This window comes from Aquarana catesbeiana, linkage group LG03 (genome assembly GCF_042186555.1).
Source record: "Aquarana catesbeiana isolate 2022-GZ linkage group LG03, ASM4218655v1, whole genome shotgun sequence".
Lineage (NCBI taxonomy): Eukaryota > Metazoa > Chordata > Amphibia > Anura > Ranidae > Aquarana > Aquarana catesbeiana.
Window position 1 is genome coordinate 22,716,274 of NC_133326.1, and position 25,089 is coordinate 22,741,362.

Below are 25,089 nucleotides of genomic sequence, written 5' to 3' on the forward strand. Positions count from 1 at the left end.
AGTCTGGAATCATCTGAGCACATGTTAGCGTTTGTGCAGAGCTGCAGATCAATCACCATCACCTTCTGACACTGGCAAAAAATGGAGGTACTTCCTGCATGGGAGGAGTTATATAGGGGAGGATTTTTTAGTGTCCAATCACCTGTAGGTGGCGCATAACCCAGGTAGTCATGATTTATAGCTTGTTCTGTGTCCTGTGATGTACATTGTGATGTACAGTGTCATTAGTTCAGTGACAGTGTATATTTTTTAGCACTGATCACTGTATTAATGTCACTGGTTCCCACAAAGTGTCAAAAGTGTCAGTTATTGTGCAACTGTCCACCGCAATATTGCAGCCCTGCTATAAGTTGCTGATTGCCGCTATCACTAGTAAAAAAGTTAAAACAAATAAATATTTCCCACAGTTAGTAGATGCTATAACTTTTGCGCAAACAAATATATATTATATATTTAATATATAAAATATATATTAATATAATATCAATATACACATATTGGGATTTATGTAGCAGAATACACACTAATCTTAATTTAAGAAGAAATTTGTTTTTGTTTTTCTTTTTTTTTTTTTATTGGATAGTAAAACATAAAGAATATTGTTTTTTTTTTACATTTTCGGTCAGTTTTTGTTTATAGCGCAAAAAATATAAAAACGCAGTGGTGATCAAATACCACCAAAAGAAAGCGCTATTTGTGGGGAAAAAAGGGCGTACATTTTATTTGTGTACAGCGTTGCCTGACCCCGCAATTGTCAGTTAAAGTAATGCAGTGCTGTATTGCAAAAAAGGTCTGGTTGAGTGGTCATGAAGGGGGGGGGGGGGGGGGGTAAATCTTCAGGAGGTCAAGTGGTTAAAATAACCTTAGGTTGTAGCTCTGCCCATATCTTCCTGATCCTCTTCTCCACCTCAGTATATTTCACTGGAAGTTCCAGGATCTCAAGATGGACATCATCACCTAGACCAAGCTTTTTCAGTTCCTGAAAAAAAAAAAAAAAAAGTTTATAAAATAAACCTACTGAACCTCTCGATAGCTGAGGGTGCAAACAAGCTCCTCTTTCTAGTTCTCAAATACAGCCTCACTGTGCCCATCATTGCAGTCTCACTGTGCCCATCATTGCAGCCTCACTGTGCCCATGAAACGCAGACTCACCTGTGCCCATCATTGCAGCCTCACTATGCCCACCATTGCAGACTTACTGTGCCCATCAATGCAGACTCACTGTGCCCATCATTGCAGACTCACTGTGCCCATCATTGCAAACTCATTGTGCCCATGAAATGCAGCCTCACTGTGCCCATCATTGCAGACACACTGTACCCATCATTGTAGACTCACTGTGCCCATGAAATGCAGACTCATATATGCCTATAAAATGCAGCCTCACTGTGCCCATCAATGCAGCCTCACTGTGCCCATCATTGCAACCTTATTGTGCCCAATATTGCAGACTCACCTGTGCCCATACAATGCAGACTCACTTGTGCCCATCATTGCAGGCTCACTGTGCCCATGAAATGCAGACTCACTGTGCCCATCATTGCAGATTCACTGTGCCCATGAAATGCAGACTTACTGTGCCCATGAAATGCAGACACGCTGTGCCCATGAAATGCAGACTCACTTGTGCCTATGAAATGCAGACTCACTGTGCCCATGAAATGCAGACTCACTTTTGCCCATCAATGCAGACTCACTGTGCCCATGAACAGCAGAATCACCTGTGCCCATGAAACGCAGGCTCACCTGTGCCCATCATTGCAGCCTCACTGTGCCCATCATTGCAGACTCACTGTGCCCATCAATGCAGCCTCACTGTGCCCACCATTGCAGACTCACTGTGCCCAACATTGCAGACTCACTGTGCCCATTATTGCAGCCTCACTGTGCCCATGAAATGCAGATTCACTGTGCCCATAAAATGCAGACTCACTGTGCCCATGAAATGCAGACTCACTGTGCCCATTATTGCAGCCTCACTGTGCCCATCATTGCAGGCTCACTTGTGCCCATGAAATGCAGACTCACTTGTGCCCATGAAATGCAGATTCACTGTGCCCATAAAATGCAGACTCACTGTGCCCATGAAATGCAGACTCACTTGTGTCCATGAAATGCAGACTTGTGCCATTCAATGCAGCCTCAGTGTGCCCATCATTGCAGCCTCACTGTGTCCATGAAATGCAGGCTCACCTGTGCCCATGAATGCAGCCTCACTGTGCCCATCAATGCAGCCTCACCGTGCCCATCATTGCAGCCTCTCTGTGCTCATCAATGCAGACTCACCTTGCCCATCATTGCAGCCTCACTGTGCCCATTAAATGCAGCCCCACTGTGTCCATCATTGCAGCCTCACTGTGTTCATCAATGCAGACTCACTGTGCCCATGAAATGCTGCCTCACTGTGTCCATCAATGCAGACTCACTGTGCCTATCATTGCAGACTCACTGTGCCCATCATTGCAGACTCATTGTGCCCATGAAATGCAGCCTCCCTCTACCCATCATTACAGACTCACTGTGCCCATGAAATGCAGACTCACTGTGCCCATGAAATTCAGACACACATATTCCCATGAAATGCAGCCTCACTGTGCCCATCAATGCAGCCTCACTGTGCCCATCATTGCAGCCTGATTGTGCCCATTTTTGCAGACTCATCGTGCCCATGCAATGCAGACTCACCTGTGCCCATAAAATGCAGACTCACCTGTGCCCATCAATGAAGCCTCACTGTGCCCATTAATGCAGCCTCACTGTGCCCATCAATGCAGCCTCACTGTGCCCATGAAATGCAGACTCACTGTGCCCATCATTGCAGATTCACTGTGCCCATGAAATGCAGACTCACTTTTGCCCATGAAATACAAAATCACTGTGCCCATGAAATGCAGACTCACTTGTACCCATCAATGCAGACACACCTGTGCACATCAATGCAGCCTCACTATGCCCATCATTGCAAACTCACTGTGCCATCATTGTAGCCTCACTGTGCCCATCATTGCAGACTCACTGTGCCCATAAAATGCAGACTCACCTGTGCCCATCAATGAAGCCTCACTGTGCCCATTAATGCAGCCTCACTGTGCCCATCAATGCAGCCTCACTGTGCCCATAAAATGCAGACTCACTGTGCCCATGAAATGCAGACTCACTTGTGCCCATGAAATACAGAATCACTGTGCCCATGAAATGCAGACTCACTTGTACCCATCAATGCAGACACACCTGTGCATATCAATGCAGCCTCACTATGCCCATCATTGTAAACTCACTGTGCCATCATTGTACTCTCACTGTGCCCATCATTGCAGACTCACTGTGCCCATGAAATGCAGATTCACTGTGCCCATCATTGCAGCCTCATTGTGCCCATCATTGCAGCCTCACTGTGCCCATCATTGCATGCTTACTGTGCCCATGAAATGCAGATTCACTGTGCCCAACATTGCAGCCTCACTGTGTCCATCATTTCAGCCTCACTGTGCCCATCATTGCAGATTCACTGTGTCCATCATTGCAGACTACATGTGCCCAGGAAATGCAGACTCAATGTGCCCATGAAATGCAGACTCACTAGTGCCCATGAAATGTAGACTCGCTGTGCATGCCCATGAAATGCAGACTCACTTGTGCCCATGGAATGCAGACTCAATGTGCCCATGAAATGCAGTCTCACAAGTGCCAATGAAATGCAGACTCACTGTGCCCATGAAATGCAGATTTACTTGTGCCTGGATCACACATGGAGCTTGGGTCTGCAACGTTCAGTGGCCGGCCACTGTAACAATGTCGCGGCTTCTAGACCGGCGCCTGTGATAGGCAGAACACTGATCCAATGCTGGGTAATTGAATCAGCGTTCCACCTATTACAGGAGCCGGTCTAGGAGGCAAGACTTTGTTACAGTGGCCAGCCACCGAACATTGCAGTGTGTTAGGTACACAAGAGGAGGAGGAGGAGGGAGGGGAGGACTCTGTACCTGAGCCTCCCAGGATCAGCCCTGGGTGCCGGTGCAGCCACAGCGCAAAGGGAGCGGTGTAACTGATGTGGAAAAAGTACAGGAACGCTGTTCCCATTAGTTCCTGCAGGACTCGAGCCCTGCTCTCGCTCTAACGTTTGCGGTGATACCTCACATGTGTGGTGCGAATACCCTTTACATATGCATGCGCGACTTATGTATGTGTTCTCTTCTGCGCGTGAGCACAGTGGAATGGGTGCGCTTTACATTTTTTTATTTAAATTTATTTTATGTTTTATTTTATTTTATTACACTCTCTCTTTAATTCTTTTAATTACTTTTATTCCTATTACAAGGAATGTAAACATCCCTTGTAAAAGAAATAAGGATGACAGGACCTCTTTACTCAGAGATTTGGGGTCAAAAAGACCCCAGATATCTCATTTACCTTTAAAAGCAAAAGATCAAGAAAAAAAAATTGTGATCTTTTACTTAAAAAAAAAAAGATTATTTACTTGCAGCCTGGACCGGAAATTACGTCATGACGTTGCTCCAGTCCTCCAAGGCAAAAGAGGCGATCTGAGAGGATGGGAGCAGTCACCATTGGATCGTTACTCTCGGGCGAACTGGTGCAAGCGGTAAGCCCGAGAAACACTGGTGGATGGCCGGAGGGGGCTGTTTCTGCAAACCAGCGACTCACGACCCGCTCGGAGTGCTTTCATGAGAAAGCCAGCCGCCTGATGCACAAAACAATACAATAACAGTGCAATATATATACATATTGCTGTCTTGAAGTGGTTAATATCTATATGTGGTAAAAGATTTAAGAATTGGGTGGCACAGTGGTGTAGTGGGTAGCACTTTCGCATAGCAGTAAGAAGGGTCACTGGTTCAAATCCCAACCACGACACTACCTGTCTGGAGTTTGCATGTTCTCCCTGTGCCTGCGTGGGTTTCCTCCGGGTACTCCGGTTTCCTCCCACACTCCAAAGACATGCTGGTAGGTTAATTGGATCCTGTCTAAATTGTCCCTAGTATGTATGAATGTGAGTTAGGGACCTTAGATTGTAAGCTCCTTGAGGGTAGAGACTGATGTGAATGTACAATGTATATGTAAAGCACTGTTTTTCTAGAACACCTACTAAATGGATGCTCTTTCTTAAGAATAGAGAATTCATAGGCCGCTTTCACACTGATCAGGTCCTCCTGTCAGTTTTTCAGGTAGACCTGATTGGATGGTCCATTCACCTCTATGGACAGGCGGGTGTAAATCGACTTGTGCCTGTTTACACCCGCCTACCTCCGGGTCCGACCTGGTCTGTTAACCACTTCAGCCCCGGACCATTTAGCTGGCCAAAGACCAGAGCACTTTTTGGGATTCAGCACTGCGTCGCTTTAACTGACAATTGCGCGGTCGTGCGACGTGGCTCCCAAACAAAATTGACGTCCTTTTTTCCCCCCACAAATAGAGCTTTCCTTTGGTGGTATTTGATCGCCTCTGCGGTTTTTATTTTTTGAGCTATAAACAAAAAAATGGCGACAATTTTGAAAAAAACGCATTACTTTTTGCTATAATAAATATCCCCAAAAAAATATATTAAAAAAACAGTTTTTTTCCTCAGTTTAGGCCGATATGTATTCTTCTACATGTTTTTGTTAAAAAAAAATCGCAATAAGCGTTTATTGATTGGTTTGCGCAAAAGTTATAGTGTTTAAAAAATAGGGGATAGTTTTATGGCATTTTTATTAATATTTTTTTTTTTTACTAGTAATGGCGGCGATCACCGTTTTTTATCGTGACTGCGACATTATGGCGGACAGATCGGACACTTTTGGCGCAATTTTGGGACCATTCTCATTTATACAGCGATCAGTGCAATTAAAAATGCATTGATTACTGTGTAAATGTGACTGGCAGTGAAGGGGTTAACCACTAGGTGGCGCTGTAAGGGTTAAGTGTGTCCTGAGGAGTGATTCTAACTGTGGGGGGGGGAGGAGCTGTGTGTGACACAACAGTGATCACCGCTCCCGATTACAGGGAGGCGGTCGGGAAGTGGTTAAATAAAAAAAAAAACAGAACAGAAGGGGAATCGAATCGAAGGGTAGTTGGGTGGGTCGAGTCGTAGGGTAGTTGGGTGTATACGTAGTTCGCTGTCCATTTACACCCAACTACCCTCAGATTCAATCTACCCAACTACCCTTCGATTCGATCCCCCTTCTGTTTTTTTTTTTAGCAGATCGGATCGGACCTGGAGGTAGGTGACCCCCTGCTGATCGGAGCAGAGCGGGTGGATGACAGGTCCGTGTACGCTCAGCTGCCCATAAAGCAGAGCAGGCTTTGCCTGAGTCCGATTAGTGTGTGTGAATGCGCTACTCCCCTAATAACCACCACCTGCAACGTTCCTTTTACTATTAATCCAAAAAAATCCCTTATGTAAAGCAGTAAAATAAAATCATGTGCATATCCTTATACCTCTAAAACATATAGAAATATAACCATATATTATACAGTACAACAAAGTCCTTCAAATGTGCTGCAAAAAGTCCTTTGATATTAATTGTGACTGGCGTGCTCCTATGTTCCTTCAGTGATCATAAGTGACTGAGTGAAACACCTCCACCATTCAGATTGGCCACTCACCAGATGCTTAATTAAAGATGTGCCTTTGGTTCATTCAAGGGATAACCACTCCACTTATGTACACTCCTCACCGGCTAAACTTTGACTCTAATACTCCTCATTGGAAAGCATAAGGGACAAAAACAATCATAGCGCAATATGCTTGAACTATTTATTTAAAATTCACCAAAAAGATGTCAACTCACATTTAAAAGTGCCCTCAAGCCGGCACAAAGCTTATCCAGCAGTTATGGACGGGTACTGGGCTGTTCGCATGGTCCGCCTGGTGTTGTATTGCGGCCTCCACGCTCGGCTTGCGCTCCAAGCCTCGTTCCCGTTCACGTCCGGTCACCTGGTGTGAAAAATTCCCAGCAGCCTCTTAGCAGTCAAAGTTTAGCCGGTGAGGAGTGTACATAAGTGGAGTGGTTATCCCTTGAATGAACCAAAGGCACATCTTTAATTAAGCATCTGGTGAGTGGCCAATCTGAATGGTGGAGGTGTTTCACTCAGTCACTTATGATCACTGAAGGAACATAGGAGCACGCCAGTCACAATTAATATCAAAGGACTTTTTGCAGCACATTTGAAGGACTTTGTTGTACTGTATAATATATGGTTATATTTCTATATGTTTTAGAGGTATAAGGATATGCACATGATTTTATTTTACTGCTTTACATAAGGGATTTTTTTGGATTAATAGTAAAAGGAACGTTGCAGGTGGTGGTTATTAGGGGAGTAGCGCATTCACACACACTAATCAGTATTTTTTACCCATCTCAGTGAGGGTTTTTTTTGAATGCAGCAACTCTGATACATAAGTTTATAAAGTAGTGGTTTTTGCGCCGGTGACACACAGACAATAATTTGCCTGAGTCCGCTCTGCAGAAACTGATCGTATATGGTGCTGTCATCCACCCGCTCTGCTCTGATCAGCAGGGGATCCCCTACTGATTGATACGGAGTCCACGCCATCTAAAAGGAGCCACTAGAAAGACACTAAGTACCCATTCATGCTGGAATGCGGTGCAGGAAACCTGAGTTCCCCGTATTGCATTCACATTGCGCTGTGTTTGCGATCTGCAGTGTATAGGTAACAACAGCCCAAACGCAGATAGCAAACACAGTGAATTTGTCTGCAGTGAATCGCATGGTACCAAAGTACAATGGGATCCTGTTGCAATGTGTTTTTAAAAGTAAGGGACGTTGTTAGCCTTGTGTGATGTCCACTGTATGTTACCTGTTTTTCACTTTTAATTTGAAAAAAAAAAAAATTAATAAAAGAAAATTGTTAGTTATTAAAAAAACAAAATAGTGCATGCGCTACTTTTGGAACAATGCAGTGCGATTTCAGCTCATTCAAATGAATGGGCTAACAAAACGCACTGCTATCAAATTCACACAGCAATCACACATGACTGTGAGCGCGTTCCTGTTTGATTCCTGGTGTGAACCTTCCCCTAACCACTTCAATACCGGGCATTTTCACCCCCATCCTGCCCAGGCCAATTGTCAGCTTTCAGCGATGTAACATTTTGAATGACAATTGCGCGGTCATACAACACTGTACCCAAACTAAATTTGTATCATTTTTATCCCCACAAATAGAGCTTTCTTTTGGTGGTATTTGATCACCTCTGCAGTTTTTATTTTTTGCGATATAAACAAAAAAAGAGCGACAAGTTTGAAAAAAAAACAATATTTTTTACTTTTTGCTATAATAATAAAAAATTTTTTTTTTAAATATATTTTTTTCCTCAGTTTAGGCCGATATGTATTCTTCTACATATTTTTGGTAAAAAAAAAAAAAAAAATCGCAATAAGCGTATATTGATTGGTTTGCGCAAAAGTTATAGCCCCTACAAAATAGGGGATAGATTTATGGCATTTTTTATTATTTTTTTTTTTTTTTACTAGTAATGGCGGTGATCTGCAATTTTTATCGTGACTGTGACATTGAGGTGGACAGATCGGATACTTTTGACAATATTTTGGGACCATTGCTATAAATATGCACTGATTACTGTATAAATGTCACTGGCAGGGAAGGGGTTAACACTAGGGGCCAATCAAGAGGTAAAATGTGTTACCTAGGTAGTGATTCTAACTGTGGGGGGGGTGGGACTGACTAGAGGAGGAGACCGATCGATGTTCCTATATAGTAAGAACACACGATCTGTCTCCTCTTCCCTGACAGGATGTGGATCTGTGTGTTTACACACACAGATCCACGTTCCAGCTCTGTCACGAGCAATCGCGGGTGCCCGGCTGACATCGCGGCTGCTGGGCACACGCATCGGCTCCTCGGTGACGTGGTGTGCGCCCCCTACACTGCCGGGAAGCCAAGGACGTCATATGACGCCCGCCCAGGATGGGAGATCCCATGTGCGAACGTCATATGACAATGGGCGGGTATTGAAGTGGTTAAAGTGGTTAAAAACCCATAGCTTCCAACTGTCCCTGATTTCGAGGGACTGTCCCTGATTTCTAACTAAGTCCCTCTGTCCCTCATTCCTCCTCATTTGTCTCTCATTTTGGTCTGATCTATATAATTTTATATAAAATGCACTTTTTATCTATCAAAAAGGGTTTCCCAGTGCTAAACCTTTCATCTGATTTCTAAATTGCTGCATTTGTAAATTCCAAAAGCCAATATAAAGGAATAGTAGTGGTAAAAAAAGCACTTGTTGGTTTAACCAATTTAGTTTTTTTGTACAATTCTCCTTTATGGGGGCGTGGCAAGGGGTGTATCCTATGCCTGCATACTTTTGCTGATAGGTGTCCCTCATTCCCAACTCAAAAAGTTGGGAGGTGTGGTAAACCTCAGACATGAAATATGAACAAAGCATACCCCTCTATAGTATGTACTTGTCCCAATTAAGAGCACAAAGTTTAATTTCTGGCTGCTGCGTTGTTACTCTGCTATCAACATGAGTCACTTCTGACAAGTTTTTCTGACACCATGAGAAAAATGGTGACAGGGGAGAGAGCTCCAGCACACAGCCTGTGATTGACAGCCTCAGCTCTGTTCCTGTGTGCTGTGTGAAGGGGGGGGGGGGGTGGTGTCCCTTTTCCCCAATTATCTCCCAGAGCTCTCCTAACTGCAGAGTGTAACTTCAGCTCCCCGCCCCCTTTTTTCTGAACACTCAGACAAGCTGTAAATTCAGCACTTTGAACGGATGTAGAGAAGAGAAAACTGCAGATAAACCGGTACAACTTATGTAGGAGGATTTGTTTCATCTTTATGCATCACCTGAGGCCAGTCACTTCACTGGGTATATGGAACAGTTTACAACCACTTTAAGGTTTCTCCAATTGGGTATATCCCAATGTTCCCAAAATAATTTTATTTCAATTTAAAAAAAATAATTTCGTGCTGTAACTTGTTATACTGTGTCAGGAGGTTCCCAAACTTACCTTGACTGCTTCCCAGCTGGAATTCACAAGATAGTTTCTGTAAGGACCAAAACCTTCCAAAAAAAAGAGATTAAAATAACTATAATTCTAGCAATACCAATATGCCAAACTGAATACTGGATCAGCTTGCTTTTTTTTTTCTTTATCAACTGGATCAGCTCGCGTAGCCTCCCTGGAGGTTTTCCCGAGTGTGGCTCGGGGGTTAAAATTCAGTACCATTAGCGGTAACCCCGAGCCACACTCGGGATCGCATTGCAGGATCCTGGGGCGGCGTTACTTACCTTGTCCCCGGGATCCTGCGATGTCCCCCGCAGTGTCCGAGGGCTCCGTCCTCCTCCGAAGCCTCTCCGTGCCAGGCTCCGTTCCCTGCGAGCGGCGCGACGCACGGGGGCGGAGCCTGGCGGCAAATTCAAAAAAATGTCAAAAGCATAACACATACAGTACTGTAATCTTACAGATTACAGTACTGTATGAAATGATTTCACATCCCTTTTGTCCCCAGTGCTTTGTCCCATGCCCTGCATGCAATTTTACATGATATACACTGTTCTTTCTGCCTGGAAACTGGAGATTGTCCATAGCAACCAAAAAGTGTCCCTTTACGTCAAAAGTGGCTTTAGACCAGCTAGAAAACAGCGATAATAAATTAGAACACTTGCAGAATTGAGCGATAGTGAATTGTGGGGAAATTTATTTTATTACTATTTTTTTTTTTTTTTTTTTAATTATTTATTTTTATTTATTATATTATAATTTATGTTTTTGTGTTTCAAACTTTATCATACCCGGATATCTACTAGACTCTGGTTTGGACAGATTTAAGTGTGTTATTGTTAAGATTTACAGACCTACAATATAAAACGCCAAATTTCCATGCAAAATAATTGTACCGCTTTCAGCACCTAAAATCCGAAATAATCATACCGCCAGGGAGGTTAACCACTTGACCTCCAGAAGATTTAACCCCCCCCCTTCATGACCAGGCCATTTTTTGCGATATGGCACTGTGCTACTTTAACTGACAATTGCGCGGTCATGCAACGCTGTACCCAAATAATATTTGTGTCATTTTTTCCCACAAATAGAGCTTTCTTCTGGTGGTATTTGATCACCTCTGCAGTTTTTATTTTTTGCGATATACTTATACATTTACATTTACATACATACATATACATTTTTTACTTTGTGTGCTATAAACAAAAAAAATAAACAATTTTGAAAAAACAAAAAAAAACAAAACAATATTCTTTACTTTCTGCTATAAAATATATCCAATGCTATTAGTAAGGGAAGTGATGAATTTTATTCCCTGCCTTGCAGGAACACAAAATCCATCACTCTCCCCCGTCAGAATGGAACTTTGCCTTGTTTACATTGAGTCCCGTTTCTGTGTCTCTGCCCGACGATCGACGGGTGCAGGCAGAGATCCAGTGCCCGGCACCCACAGATCGGCTTCTACTGTAAAGAATCACAGCAGAAGAGGCCCGCCGGCTGCTAGGTGGAAGTGCAGAATCACATATATATAGATATATATATAGATATATATATAATATATATAGATATAGATATAGATATATATATCTATATCTATATATAATATATATATATCTATCTATCTATATCTATATATAATATAGATATAGATATATATATATATATATATATATATATATATATATATATATATATATATATATATATATATATACATATATATGTATATATATATATACATATATATGTATATATATATAGATATACATATATATCTATATATATATAGATATATATAGATATATATGTATAGATATATAGATATATATCTATATATCTATATATATATAGATATATATGTATATATATATCTATATATATATATATATATATATATATATCTATATATATAGATAGATATATATACATATATATCTATCTATATATATAGATATATATATATATATATATCTATATATATACATACACACACATACGTACACACACACACGTGATTCTGCGCAGGCCACCTTGTAGCACCTTGTATAGTGGTTAACTGCTTTCAGACCCTATACAGTACATATACGGCAGCAAGGCGGCTCTCCTGTGCAAAATCACGTACCTGTACGTGATTTTGCACTTCCAGGTCTGGGACCGCCGGCGACCCGCTCCCGCTGTGATTGGACACAACGGGAGCCAATCAGCCGAGTCCCGCAGACTCGATGTCCGCCGGGACCCGCCGAGCCTTCCAGAGAGAAGCAGAACGGCGGTCTGCCGATGTAAACAAGGCAGACCGCCGTTCTGTGAGAAGGGAAGGTAGTGATTCTGTGTTTCTGCTAAGCAGGAATACGGATCTCTGCCTTCTCACAGTAAAAGCACCTCCCCCAAAGTTAGCAAGCACTCCCTAGGGACACATTTAACACTTTGATCGCTCCTGATGTCAACCCCTTCTCAGTCAGTGTCATTAGTACAGTGACAGTGCATATTTTTGTAGCACTGATCGCTGTATTTGTGTCACTGGTCCCCAAAAAAGTGTCACTTAGTGTCTGATTTGTCTGACGCAATGTCGTAGTCCCGCTGTAAGTTGCTGATCACCGCCATTACAAGTAAAAAAATAAATATAAACATTTCATAAATATATCCTATAGTTTGTAGACGCGATTTTTGCGCAAACCATTCAATATACGTTTACTGGAATTTTTTTTTTTTTTACCAAAAATATGTAGCAGAGTACATATTGGTCTAAATTTATGAAGAAATTTGTATTTTTTACATTTTTTTATTGGATATGTTTTATAGCCTATTGCGATTTTTTTTTTTTTTTTACCAAAAATATGTAGAAGACTATATATCGGCCTAAACTTTTTATTTATTTATTTTTGGGATATATATTAAAGCAAAAAGTAAAAAAAAAAATTTTTTTTCTTTCAAAATTGTCGCTCTTTTTTTATTTATAGCGCAAAAAATAAAAACGGCAGAGGCGCTCAAATACTACCAAAAGAAAGCTCTATTATTTGTGGGGAAAAAAAGGACATCATTTTATTTGGGTACAGTGTAGCATGACCGCGCAATTGTCAGTTATAGTAACGCAGTGCCGTATTGCAAAACATGGCCCGGTCATGAAGGGGGGGGTAAACTTTCCGGAGCTGAAGTGTTTAAAACTACAGTGTGGTTAGAAGCCTATAAAGAATCTTACCTGTGACAACGATCAGATTTGAATCGGATGCCATTTATCAGTCACGTTTCTGGGAGAGGCTGTACAGTGGAAGAATAATTGATCAGTAGTTGAAGATTATTTTCAGTACAGTCAAGATAATTTAGTAAATGTTGATATCTGTCTTAAACATACTAGATGAATAAGAAAAGTTAACTTCTGCTATTGGCTATTGGGGACAACTAACTTATGTGAATGTGGATTTGCCAAACAATGTGGCACAAAAAATCTAAAAATCTAAAAAGAAACAACCTTGATGCTTCTGCGGACATTCCCTGTCAGATGTCACTGTGACGATATCACGTACTGGACACACGAAACGCTATAGCTAGTGGCCCTTAGGGCAGCCATGACAGCTTGGCTAACAGTTTAACATTGCAGTAGAACTCCCTCCCTCCTCCTCCCTTATGTTCAGGAATTCATAGGCTTTATCAGAGCTTTTTTCAGCGGGAACGTGGAGGAACGCAGTTCCGGCACCTTCACCACTGACAGCAAGTGGTGCTGAGGTGTGCGGCAGGGCCTATTGATGCTCACTGCTAGGGGATCTATTCTATAGCTGGAGGGTATCTATTTTTGCATAGGGGTCTATTGTTTCTGAGGAAGTCTATTGTTGCTGGTGGAAGACCTACCGTTGCTGGGGGTGGGTCTTATATTGCTGGGGGGGTCAGTTGTTGCTGGGAGAGATCTACTGTTGAGGGAGGAGTCTATTGTTGCTGGCTGCCGGAGAATCTATTGATGCTGGCTGTGGGGAGATCTACTGCTGCTGCTTGGAGTCTATTGTTGCTGGGGGAGGTTGTGGTGGGGTGGTCTATTGTTGCTGGCGGGGGCTCTATTGTTACCAGCTGCAGGGGTTCTATTTTACTGCTTTTCTTGTTATAATTACCTAATTCCTTACGGATTACTTAGCACAACAAATTGATACTTAGTTCCGTATTGTCCTAAAGGGCAGTACTGCGTACTGGGTAGGGGATGGAACCAAGGAACGGTGCTCGGAGGTGGGTAGGGGATGGAACCAAGGAACGGTGCTCGGAGGTGGGTAGGGGATGGAACCAAGGAACGGTACTCGGAGGTGGGTAGGGGATGGAACCAAGGGACGGTACTCGGAGGTGGGTAGGGGATGGAACCAAGGAACGGTACTCGGAGGTGGGTAGGGGATGGAACCAAGGGACGGTGCTCGGAGGTGGGTAGGGGATGGAACCAAGGAACGGTGCTCGGAGGTGGGTAGGGGATGGAACCAAGGAACGGTGCTCGGAGGTGGGTAGAGGATGGAACCAAGGAACGGTGCTCGGAGGTGGGTAGGGGATGGAACCAAGGAACGGTGCTCGGAGGTGGGTAGGGGATGGAACCAAGAAACGGTACTCGGAGGTGGGTAGGGGATGGAACCAAGGGACGGTACTCGGAGGTGGGTAGGGGATGGAACCAAGGAACGGTACTCGGAGGTGGGTAGGGGTGGAGAAAAGGGGTGGCTCAGAAAGGGGGGGGTTCCTGCACCTAATCTCTGAGAAAAAAAAGCCCTGGGCTTTATACTTCAAAAGAGCTGTTATCTCAACATAGAGAAAGCAGGACCAGGCTAGGTCTGAAAAAGCAGCTCATGTTGGCTTGGCAGGATGTCCAGGCCTATCGTAAATCTGTCACCCTCTCAATTCAGAGAACCAGCAGACACCGGTCGTAAATATCTTAGTGCACATAAAGCATAAAGAGTGGAATAAGTATGAAATTTCAGCATAACTTCCAAAGTAATACCTGCCTCTTGAAGAGCTCTACTGTTTTAGAGTAAGGCCTCTGAGCAGACCTGTCTATGGTGACAGTGTGTGCTGCAGACGCTTATTCTGAAATCATAATTGCTATTGCTAAATTGATGGAAGTCCTGACCCTTCCTAAACAAACGTCAGTGGTGGCAGTTAAAGGGTTAAAGCGGAGTTCCGCCGTTTTTTTTTTTGTAAAGTCAGCAGCTACAAATACTGCAGCTGCTGACTTTTAAAATATGGACGCTTATCTGTCCAGGGCGTCCGCAATGTCGGCACCCGAAGCCGATCTGTCCCTCCCACAGTGAAGCCTTGTGCCCAGAATACAGCGGGGTGGGGGCGGGAAGTGGCATAGATACCCACGGGTGGCTCGGGTATTTATGCCTGGAAGTAGGAGCAAAATACCTGTATTAGACAGCTATTTGCTCCCCCCTGAAAGGTGCCAAATGTGACACTGGAGGGGGGGAGGAACCGGAAAAGTGGAAGTTCCATTTTTGTGTGGGACTCCGCTTTAATCGCGTAATTAGCCCAGTGACAATCGCTCTCAGGCTGCTGGCACCTAGATTGTGGTAAATCTGGAAAATCTTTGTGCTGGGCGCCGCTGAGAGTGGCATCGTTACATAAGTGACAGCGTGGTGTGAGGTTGGCCGGTCCTTCGTCCCGAGTTAGCGAGGAGGGCGGGGATCTGACACCCGCGTTCCTCACAGTCACCTCTGACATAAAGTTGTGGAAAGCGTGCAGCAACAGGTTTCTTATTCACTTTGAAAAGTTGGAAAGTCTAGAGGGCGTATTTATCAATTCTGTCACACAGGAAGGCAGTGCTGAATAGGAGCGGGGCGACACATCGGCCATTGTATGATTTGTAGGTATATTTCCTCCCGCTACAAGACTAAAAAAGCACTGTGACAATATAAAGCCTTCACTAGTAAGTGACTCGGAGTAGTAAGTGACACAGGGGTTAGTAGTAAGTGATGGAAAGTTCAGGGGGTCATTAGTAAGTGACATAGAGTTCAGGGGTCATTAGTAAGTGACATAGAGTTCAGGGGTCATTAGTAAGTGATATAGAGTTCAGGGGTCATTAGTAAGTGATATAGAGTTCAGGGGTCATTAGTAAGTGATATAGAGTTCAGGGGTCATTAGTAAGTGATATAGAGTTCAGGGGTCAGGAGGAAGTGATGTAGAGTTCAGGGGTCAGCAGTAAGTGACGTAGAGTTCAGGGGTCAGCAGTAAGTGACGTAGAGTTCAGGGGTCAGCAGTAAGTGACGTAGAGTTCAGGGGTCAGCAGTAAGTGACGTAGAGTTCAGGGGTCAGCAGTAAGTGACGTAGAGTTCAGGGGTCAGCAGTAAGTGATGTAGAGTTCAGGGGTCATTAGTAAGTGATATAGAGTTCAGGGGTCATTAATAAGTGATATAGAGTTCAGGGGTCATTAGTAAGTGATATAGAGTTCAGGGGTCATTAGTAAGTGATATAGAGTTCAGGGGTCATTAGTAAGTGACATAGAGTTCAGGGGTCATTAGTAAGTGATATAGAGTTCAGGGGTCATTAGTAAGTGATATTGAGTTCAGGGGTCAGCAGTAAGTGACACAGAGTTCAGGGGTAAGTGACGCAGATTTCTGACAGTGGTTGGGTATTTGCATAACCTGGAGCAGACACTGACATAGTGATTCAGGGGTCATTAGTGACTCAGAAGTCAGTAGTAAGTAATGTAGAGTTCAGGGGTCAGTAATATGTGACAGAGTGCAGAGGTCAGTAGCGATGAAGTTCAGTTGTAAGTGGCACAGAGTTCAGGAAAGACTCATAGGTCAGTAGGGACACAGAGGTCAAGGGTCATTAGTAAGTGATGTAGATTTCAGAGTCCAGTAGTAGATGACGTAGAGTTTAGGGGTCAGTAGTGATAGAGTTCAGGGGTCAGGAATAAATGACGTAGAGTTCAGGGGTCAGGAATAAATGACGTAGAGTTCAGGGGTCAGGAATAAATGACGTAGAGTTCAGGGGTCAGTAATGACTCGGGGTCAGCAGTGACATAAAGTTCAGAAGTCAGTAGTAAGTGACCTAGAGTTCAGGGGTCAGTAGAAGATGACGCAGAGGTCAAAGGTCAGTAGTGACACAGAGTTCAGGGGTCAGCAGTAAGTCATGTAGAGTTCAGGGGTCAGTGACATAGCTCCCAACTGTCCCTGATTTGGAGCAAAGTCCCTCTGTCCCTCATTCCTCCTTATTTGTCCCTCATTTTGGTCTGATCTATATAGTTGTATATAAAATGTACTTTTTATCTATCAAAAAGTGTTTCCAGTGCTAAACCTTTCATACAAATTATAAATTGCTGCATTTGTAAATTTTAAAAGCCAATATAAAGGAATAGTAGTGGTAAAAAAAAGTCCCTGTGGATTTAATTAACCTTTTCTTTTTACGGTTAATTTTCATTTAAGGGGGCGTGACAAGGGGTGTGTCCTATGCTTACATACATTTGGTAGTAGGTGTCCCTCATTCCCATCACAAAATATTAGGAGGTGTGCAGTGACCTCTGAGCAGGTGCCCCAAGAACTGACACAGCCCCTCCCCTCAGAAGAGGGCGGGAACACACAACCTCTCTGGGGATTCGCGGCAGCCAATAGCAGTTCGGGGCTTACGTTCAGCCAGGCTGCGGGGCGGGGCTGTGCGAGGTTGGGCCAGTCCGAGGTCACAGCACGCAGTAGACTCCGCCCCCCCCGGAAGTGGCGATACCTATGGCGAGGTTCCCCAGGTACATCGAGGTATCTGACAGAGGAGTTCTGATATTGGTGTCCGGGTGGCACTTCTTCCTGTTTGTGTGTGTGTGCCTCAGAGTCAGGCGGCCCCGTGTGACCCGGGACTTGTAGTTCCACAACAGGTGAATGAGTGACGCCTGAGCTGGCTGTAGGTCCCGGGTGTACACGGCGCATGCGCGGCTCAGGCTGTGTCCCTATGGTCCCCCTGTCCTGTGTCCCCCTCCTTCCCTGACATGGGACCCCTACAAGGATCCTTCACACCATTTCACTTCACTGTAAGCCTGCCGGAGCCGGTATCACATACACAATGCACATTTTAGGCCTGAAGATTAGCAAAACCCCTCCAAGTATTTTTATATATATATCTATAAATAGATCTATCTATCTATAGATATATATCTATAGATCTGTATCTATAGATATATATTTATAATCTGAAAGCAGATCCCTGGAGAACAACATGGCGATCCTTCCCATTTTTTTTTTTTTTTTAATGTCGCAATATTTTTGCAGTTCATGAAATGCAAAATTTCAGTAAAAGACACACTAAATGTATTATTAGGGCACAAATTACACAATTTTATGTTAAATTATAAAAGACGAGGCTACGCCGAATAAATAGATACCCAACATGCCAAGGCTTAACCACCTCAGGAAGATTTACCCCCCCCCCCCTTTATGACCAGGCCATGTTTTGCGATACGGCACCGCGTCACCATAACTGACAATTGCGCGGTCATGTGACACTGCGCCCAAATACAATTTGTTTTTTTACCCCCCTAAATAGAGATTTCTTTTTTGGTGGTATTTGATCACTTGTGCAGTTTTAGTTTTTTGTGCCATAAACAAAAAAAAAAAAAAACAATTTTGAAAAAAAAAAAATATTTTTTTTTTTTACTTTCTGATATAAAACATATGCAATAAAATTGAAAAAAAGAAAATTAGGCCCATATGTATTCTGCTACATATTGGTAAAAAAAAAAATCTCAATAAGCGTATATTGATTGGTTTACGCAAAATCTATAGCGTCTACAAACTGTGGGCTTGATGTAATTTTTTTACTAGTAATGGCGGCGATCAGCGACTTATAGCGGGACTGCGATGTTGCGGCGGCCAATCTGACACTTTGCGGGAACCAGCGACGCTAATACAGTGATCAGTGCTAAAAATTGGCACTGTCACTGTACTAATGACAACTGGCTGGGAAGGGGTTAAACATCTAAGGTGATCAAAGGGTTAAAGGAGTTGTAAACCCCTGGGGGGGGGGGGATATTTTCACCTTAATGTAATCTATGCATTAAAGGATATGTAAAGGTTCAGTTAAAAAAAAAACACGTCTGTACTTCCTATGTGCGGTTGGTTTTGCACAGAGTGGCCCCGATCCTCCTCTTCTGGGGTTCCCCTCGGCAGCGCGCCTGGCTCCTCCTCTTCTCGAGTGCCCCCCCCCCCCCGTTGAAGAGCCGCATTCCATGGACGGTAGTTGTGTGCGCGCGCACCCGAGTCCTGCCGCTGCGTCCATTGACACAGACAGCAGGACTTGGCCCCCCCCCCCCCCCGCGCGTCACTGGATTTGATTGACAGAAGCAGGAGCCAATGGCTGCGCTGCTATCAATCTGTCCAATCAGGACCCGAGACAGCGTCTGGAGCTGGTGTGATCGTCCCCGTCGCTGGAAAGATCGGGTTCAGGTAAGTAAAAGAAGGGGGGGGGGCTCTGGGGGGGGGGGGGGTTGAGATGCATCACAGGAGGTTTTTCACCCTAATGTATAGAATGCAAACCTCGAGGGTTAACAACCCCTTTAAGGTGAAAAACCTTCTGTGCTGCAGCTGCCCCCCCCCCCCCCCCCCGCAGAGCCCCCCTTTTTCTTACCTGAGCCGATCGTTCCAGCGAGCCCAGCAGCAGCTCCAGCCGCTGTCTCGGGTCCTCATTGGACAGATTAATAGCAGCGGGAGCCATTAGCTGTCAATCAAATCCAGTGACGGGGGGGAGTCCTGCTGCCTGTGTAAATGGACGTAGCAGCAGGACTCGGGAGCGCGCCCCCCGCACGAGTGCCCCCTTGAAATGAGGCTCTCCATGGGGGGGGGGCACTCGATGCAGAGGAGGAGTCGGGAGCGCCCCCCGGGGGACCCCAGAAGAGGAGGATCGGGGGCCGCTCTGTGCAAAGCCCTTGGACAGAGGTGGAAAGTATAATATGTTTGTTATTTAAAAAAAAAAAATCTTTACAGTCACTTTAAGTGTGTGCCTAGCCAGTGTTTTTGTGTACACAGTGAGGTGCTTTTACTAAGGGAAGGGATGGATTCCCCCCCCCTGCTTTGTAGGGAAAGAAAATCCATAACTTCCCCGCTGACAGGACGGAGCTCTGCCTTGTTTACATAGGCAGGGCTCTGTCCTGAGTCTCCCCAGTGATCGGCGTCTGCTGTGTATAATCACAGCACAGCTGGGGCACCCCCCCCCCCCTTGTCACTGTACTAATGACACTGGCTGGGAAGGGGTTAAACATCCAGGGCGATCGAGGGGTTAACTGTGTGCCTAGCCAGTGTTTTTGTTTACACAGTGAGGTGCTTTCACTAAGGGATGGGATGGATTTTTATTATACACAGGATCCACCCCTTCCCCAATGTCAGAACGGCGATCTGCCTTGTTTACATAGGGCAGATCCCCGCTCTGTGTTGTTTATCGACGATCGGCGGGGTGCCGGAGGACGCCGAGTGCCCGGGAACCCGCAGATCAGCTTCTGCTGTGAAGAATCATTGAGATGTGTGATAATGTGTATTGTATAGTCGGTGAGCTAGGAGACGTGAAGTCTGTCCTAAAAGTCACCTAGGCTGTCTAAAGGATTAGATAATGAGCTCATGTTAATCAGGTTTCTGGTTACAGCTTGTATTCTCATCCTGCTGTATATATTTGTGTGAGATCTCAAAATAAAGATTCACTCCTGTTTGACCCTCAATACAGAGCCTTGTCTCGTACTTGATAATGCTCCTCCCGCTGATCATACCGACAAGCTGCTCCTTAACGCGGTGCGCTGACAACTCTCCTCCATAGAGCACTGTTTTGCTTTCAGACGCCTCGTCGAGAGGGGAGGAGAGGACTGGACTGGGGCTGGACGGGGACACTCCAGAACGACCCCCCCCCTACCGGGCAGCACCAGGAGCGAGTCCTCCGCCCCATTTTCGGCACCGTCATCGGCGCGATTTCTCGTTGCGGCAAATTGCCGAAAAGGCCATTTTCGGGACGAAATTGCGGCGCATCCCTAATTTGCGATGTGCAGCAGGCGTCAATAAAAAAAAAAAAGCTAACCACACCCCAAATACAGGTTGCTAACGCACTGCGTCTGCTGGCACCGGATTGCACGGTACAAGTGTGTCTTTTTTTTAAAAAGTAGGGCGTGCACTACGTTTGGTACAATTCCAGCCTGTTCACAATGAATGGGCTGAAATCGCACTGCAGCAAAGCCGCATGTGAATCGCACAGAAATGCAATTCAAATGCTTGCATTGGTGTGAACCGCTCCGCACGCAGGACTTTTCTAAAACGTGCAGCACCTGCGGTGTGAAGAGTCCCATAGGGTTTAACTGCTTCAGCCCCTCCCTGACCAGAGCACTTTTTGCGATTCGCCACTGCGTCGCTTTAACTGACAACTGCGCGGTCGTGCGACGTGGCTCTCAAACAAAATTGAGGTCCTTTTTTTCCCCCACAAATAGAGCTTTCTTTTGGTTGGTATTTGATCATCTCTGCGGTTTTTATTTTTTTTTGCGCTATAAACAAAATAAGAGCGACAATTTTGAAAAAAATACATTATTTTTTACATTTTGCTATAATAAATATCCCCCAAAAATATATAAAAAAAAAACCTTTTTTCCCTCAGTTTAGTCCGATCGTATTCTTCTACATATTTTTGGTAAATAAAATCGCAATAAGCGTTTATTGATTAGTTTGCGCAAAAGTTATAGCGTTTACAAAATAGGGGATAGTTTTATGGCATTTTTATTAATAATTTTTTTTTTTTTTTACTAGTAATGGCGGCGATCTGCGATTTTTATTGTGACTGCGACATTATGGCGGGCACATCGGACATTTTTGACACTTTTTTGGGACCATTGTCATTTATACAGCGATCGGTGCTATAAAAATGCACTGATTCCTGTGTAAATGACACTGGCAGTGAAGGGGTTAACCACTAGGGGGCGGGGAGGGGTTAAGTCAGTACTAGGGAGTGATTAATAACTGTAGGAGGGATGGGCTAGCTGTGACACGTCACTGATCTCTACTCCCGATGACAGGGGGCAGAGATCAGTGACACTGTCACTAGGCAGAACAGGGAGATGCTGTTTACATCAGCATCTCTCCGTGAGGCGATCGCGGGTATCCCCGCGGCGTTCGAGTCCGCGGGACCCGACTCACAGAGCTCCCGGCCGCCGGCGCGCACGCAACAGCACGGCGGGAAATTCAAATGGACGTACCATTGTGCTAATTAACTCTGCAATTGTATGAATGAGTTCTGTGTTTAGATGTGTGATAATGTGTAATGTATCGTCGGTGAGCTAGGAGACGTGAAGTCTGTCCTAAAGGTCACCTAGGCTGTCTAAAGGATTAGATAATGAGCTCATGTTAATTAGGTTTCTGGTTACAGGTTGTATTCTCATCCTGCTGTATATATTTGTGTGTGATCTCAAAATAAAGATTCATTCCTGTTTGACCCTCAATACAGAGCCTCGTCTCGTACTTGGGGGGGAAGAATTATTCGTATGGGTTCCTTGTTCGGCTGATTGAAGTGTTCGGTAGCTGCCTTTGTGGAATGTCCTAAACGGCTTTAACCCCTTTCATACTCGGGTTGTCGTTACACCCGCCGATCGTCGGTAAACACCACAGAGCGGGGATCTGCCCTATGTAAACAAGGCACATCGCCGTTCTGACATTGAGGAAGGGATGGATTCTGTGTTCAATCGGTGGGTGCCGGCCAATGGATGGCCGCCGGCACCCACCGATCGTCGGGAAGACACACAAGACGGAGCTCTGCCTATGTAAACAAAGCAGAGCTCTGTCCTGTCAGCGGGGAACGTTTTGGATTTTCTTTCCCCGCAAAGTAGGGAATAAAATCCATACCTTCACCTTCATAAAATCCATACCTTCACCGCACTGTGTACACAAAAACACTGGCTGGGCACACAGTTAACCCTTTCATCTCCCCTGATGTTGAACCCCTTCCCAGCCCTTCCCATTAGTACAGTGACAGTGCATATTTTTAGCACTGATCACAATATTGGTGTCGCTAGTTCCCAAAAAGTGTCAGTTAGTGTCCGATCGTCTGCCGCAATGTCGCAGTCCCGCTATAAGTTGCTAATCGCCGCCATTACTAGTAAAAAAAATAAACATAAAAAAATTCCAGTATACAGTATCTCACAAAAGTGAGTACACCCCTCACATTTTTGTAAATATTTTATTCTATCTTTTCATGTGACAACACTGAAGAAATGACACTTTGCTACAATGTAAAGTAGTGAGTGTACAGCTTGTATAACAGTGTAAATTTGCTGTCCTCTCAAAATAACTCAACACACAGACATTAATGTCTAAACCACTGGCAACAAAAGTGAGTACACCCCTAAGTGAAAATGTCCAAATTGGGCCCAAAGTGTCAATATTTTGTGTGGCCACCGTTATTTTCCAGCACGGCCTTAACCCTCTTGGGCATGGAGGTCACCAGAGCTTCACAGGTTGCCACTGGAGTCCTCTTCCCCTCCTCCATGATGACATCACGGAGCTGGTGGGTGTTAGAGACCTTGCGCTCCTCCACCTCCCATTTGAGGATGTCCCACAGATGATCAATAGGGTTTAGGTCTGGAGACATGCTTGGCCAGTCCATCACCTTTACCCTCAGCTTCTTTAGCAAAGCAGTGGTCATCTTGGAGGTGTGTTTGGGGTCATTATGTTGGAATACTGCCCTGTGGCCCAGTCTCTGAAGGGAGGGGATCATGCTCTACTTCAGTCTGTCACAGTACATGTTGGCATTCATGGTTCCCTCAATGAACTGTAGCTCCCCAGTGCTGGCAGCATTCATGCAGCCCCAGACCATAACACTCCCACCACCATGCTTGACTGTAGACAAGACACACTTGTCTTTGTCCTCCTCACCTGGTTGCCCCCACACACGTTTGTCACCATTTGAACCAAATACCTTTATCTTGGTCTCATCAGACCACAGGACATGGTTCCAGTAATCCATGTCCTTAGTCTGCTTGTCTTTAGCAAACTGTTTGCGGGCTTTCTTGTGCATCATCTTTAGAAGAGGCTTCCTTCTGGGAGGACAGCCATGCAGACCAATTTGATGCAGTGTACGGCGTATGGTCTGAGCACTGACAGGCTGACCCCCCACCCCTTCAACCTCTGCAGCAATGCTGGCAACACTCATACGTCTATTTCCCAAACACAATCTCTGGATATGGCACTGAGCACGTGCACTCATCTTCTTTGGTCGACTATGGCGAGGCCTGTTCTGAATGGAACCTGTCCTGTTAAACCGCTGTATGGTCTTGGCCACCGTGCTGCAGCTCAGTTTCAGGGACTTGGCAATCTTCTCATAGCCTAGGCCATTTTTATGTAGAGCAACAATTCTTTCTTTCAGATCCTCAGAGAGTTCTTTGCCATGGGGTGCCATGTTGAACTTCCAGTGACCAGTATGAGAGAGTGAGAGCGATAACACCAAATTTAACACACCTGCTCCCCATTCACACCTGAGACCTTGTAACACTAACGAGTCACATGACATCGGGGAGGGAAAAAGGCTAATTGGATCCAATTTGGACATTTTCACTTAGGGGTGTACTCACTTTTATTGCCAGCTGTTTAGACATTAAGGGCTGTGTGTTGAGTTATTTTGAGGGGACAACAAATTTACACTGTTATACAAGCTGTACACTCACTACTTTACATTGTAGCAAAGTGTCATTTCTTCAGTGGTGTCACATGAAAAGATAGAATAAAATATTTACAAAAATGTGAGGGGTGTACTCACTTTCGTGAGATACTGTAGTATATACACTATATTGTCAAAAGTATTGTGACACCGGCCTTTACACGCACATAAACTTTAATGGCATCCCAGTCTTAGTCCGTTAGGTTCAATATTGAGTTGGCCCACCCTTTGCAGCTATAGCAGCTTCAACTCTTCTAGGAAGGCTGTCCACAAGGTTTAGGAGTGTGTCTATGGGAATGTTTCACCATTCTTCCAGAAGCACATTTGTGAGGTCAGGAACTGATGTGGACAAGAAGGCCTGCCTCGCAGTCTACAATCTAATAATTCATCCCAAAGGTCGGGATGAGGTCAGGACTCTGTGCAGGCCAGTCAAGTTCCTCCACCCCAAACTCGCTCATCCATGTCTTTATGGACCTTGCT

At 44.6% G+C, this 25,089-nt stretch overlaps 2 protein-coding genes across 5 annotated transcripts in view; one reads left to right on the forward strand and one right to left on the reverse strand.

The window, feature by feature from the left end:
* Window positions 1–25,089, reverse strand: part of PGPEP1L (pyroglutamyl-peptidase I like) — a 55,357-nt gene that overhangs the window by 22,240 nt on the left and 8,028 nt on the right. The window contains exons 1-4 of one of the 2 annotated variants that reach the window (XM_073618395.1): window positions 17,415–17,517; window positions 13,190–13,248; window positions 10,000–10,052; window positions 863–979 (exon numbers count right to left, since the gene is read on the reverse strand). In XM_073618395.1, the coding sequence (XP_073474496.1) occupies window positions 863–979; window positions 10,000–10,052; window positions 13,190–13,223 (204 nt within the window). In that variant the 5' untranslated portion in view covers window positions 13,224–13,248; window positions 17,415–17,517. Of the gene's footprint in view, window positions 1–862; window positions 980–9,999; window positions 10,053–13,189; window positions 13,249–17,414; window positions 17,518–25,089 lie in introns of those variants that run through there. The other variant, XM_073618396.1, reaches the window with a different exon arrangement.
* LOC141131278 (protein FAM169B-like) overlaps window positions 17,621–25,089 on the forward strand; it is a 79,154-nt gene continuing 71,685 nt past the window's right edge. For 2 of the 3 annotated variants that reach the window (XM_073618394.1, XM_073618392.1), the window contains exon 1: window positions 17,621–17,702. The gene's annotated coding sequence lies outside the window, so the exon portion shown is untranslated. The remainder of the gene's footprint in view (window positions 17,703–25,089) is intronic. The other variant, XM_073618393.1, reaches the window with a different exon arrangement.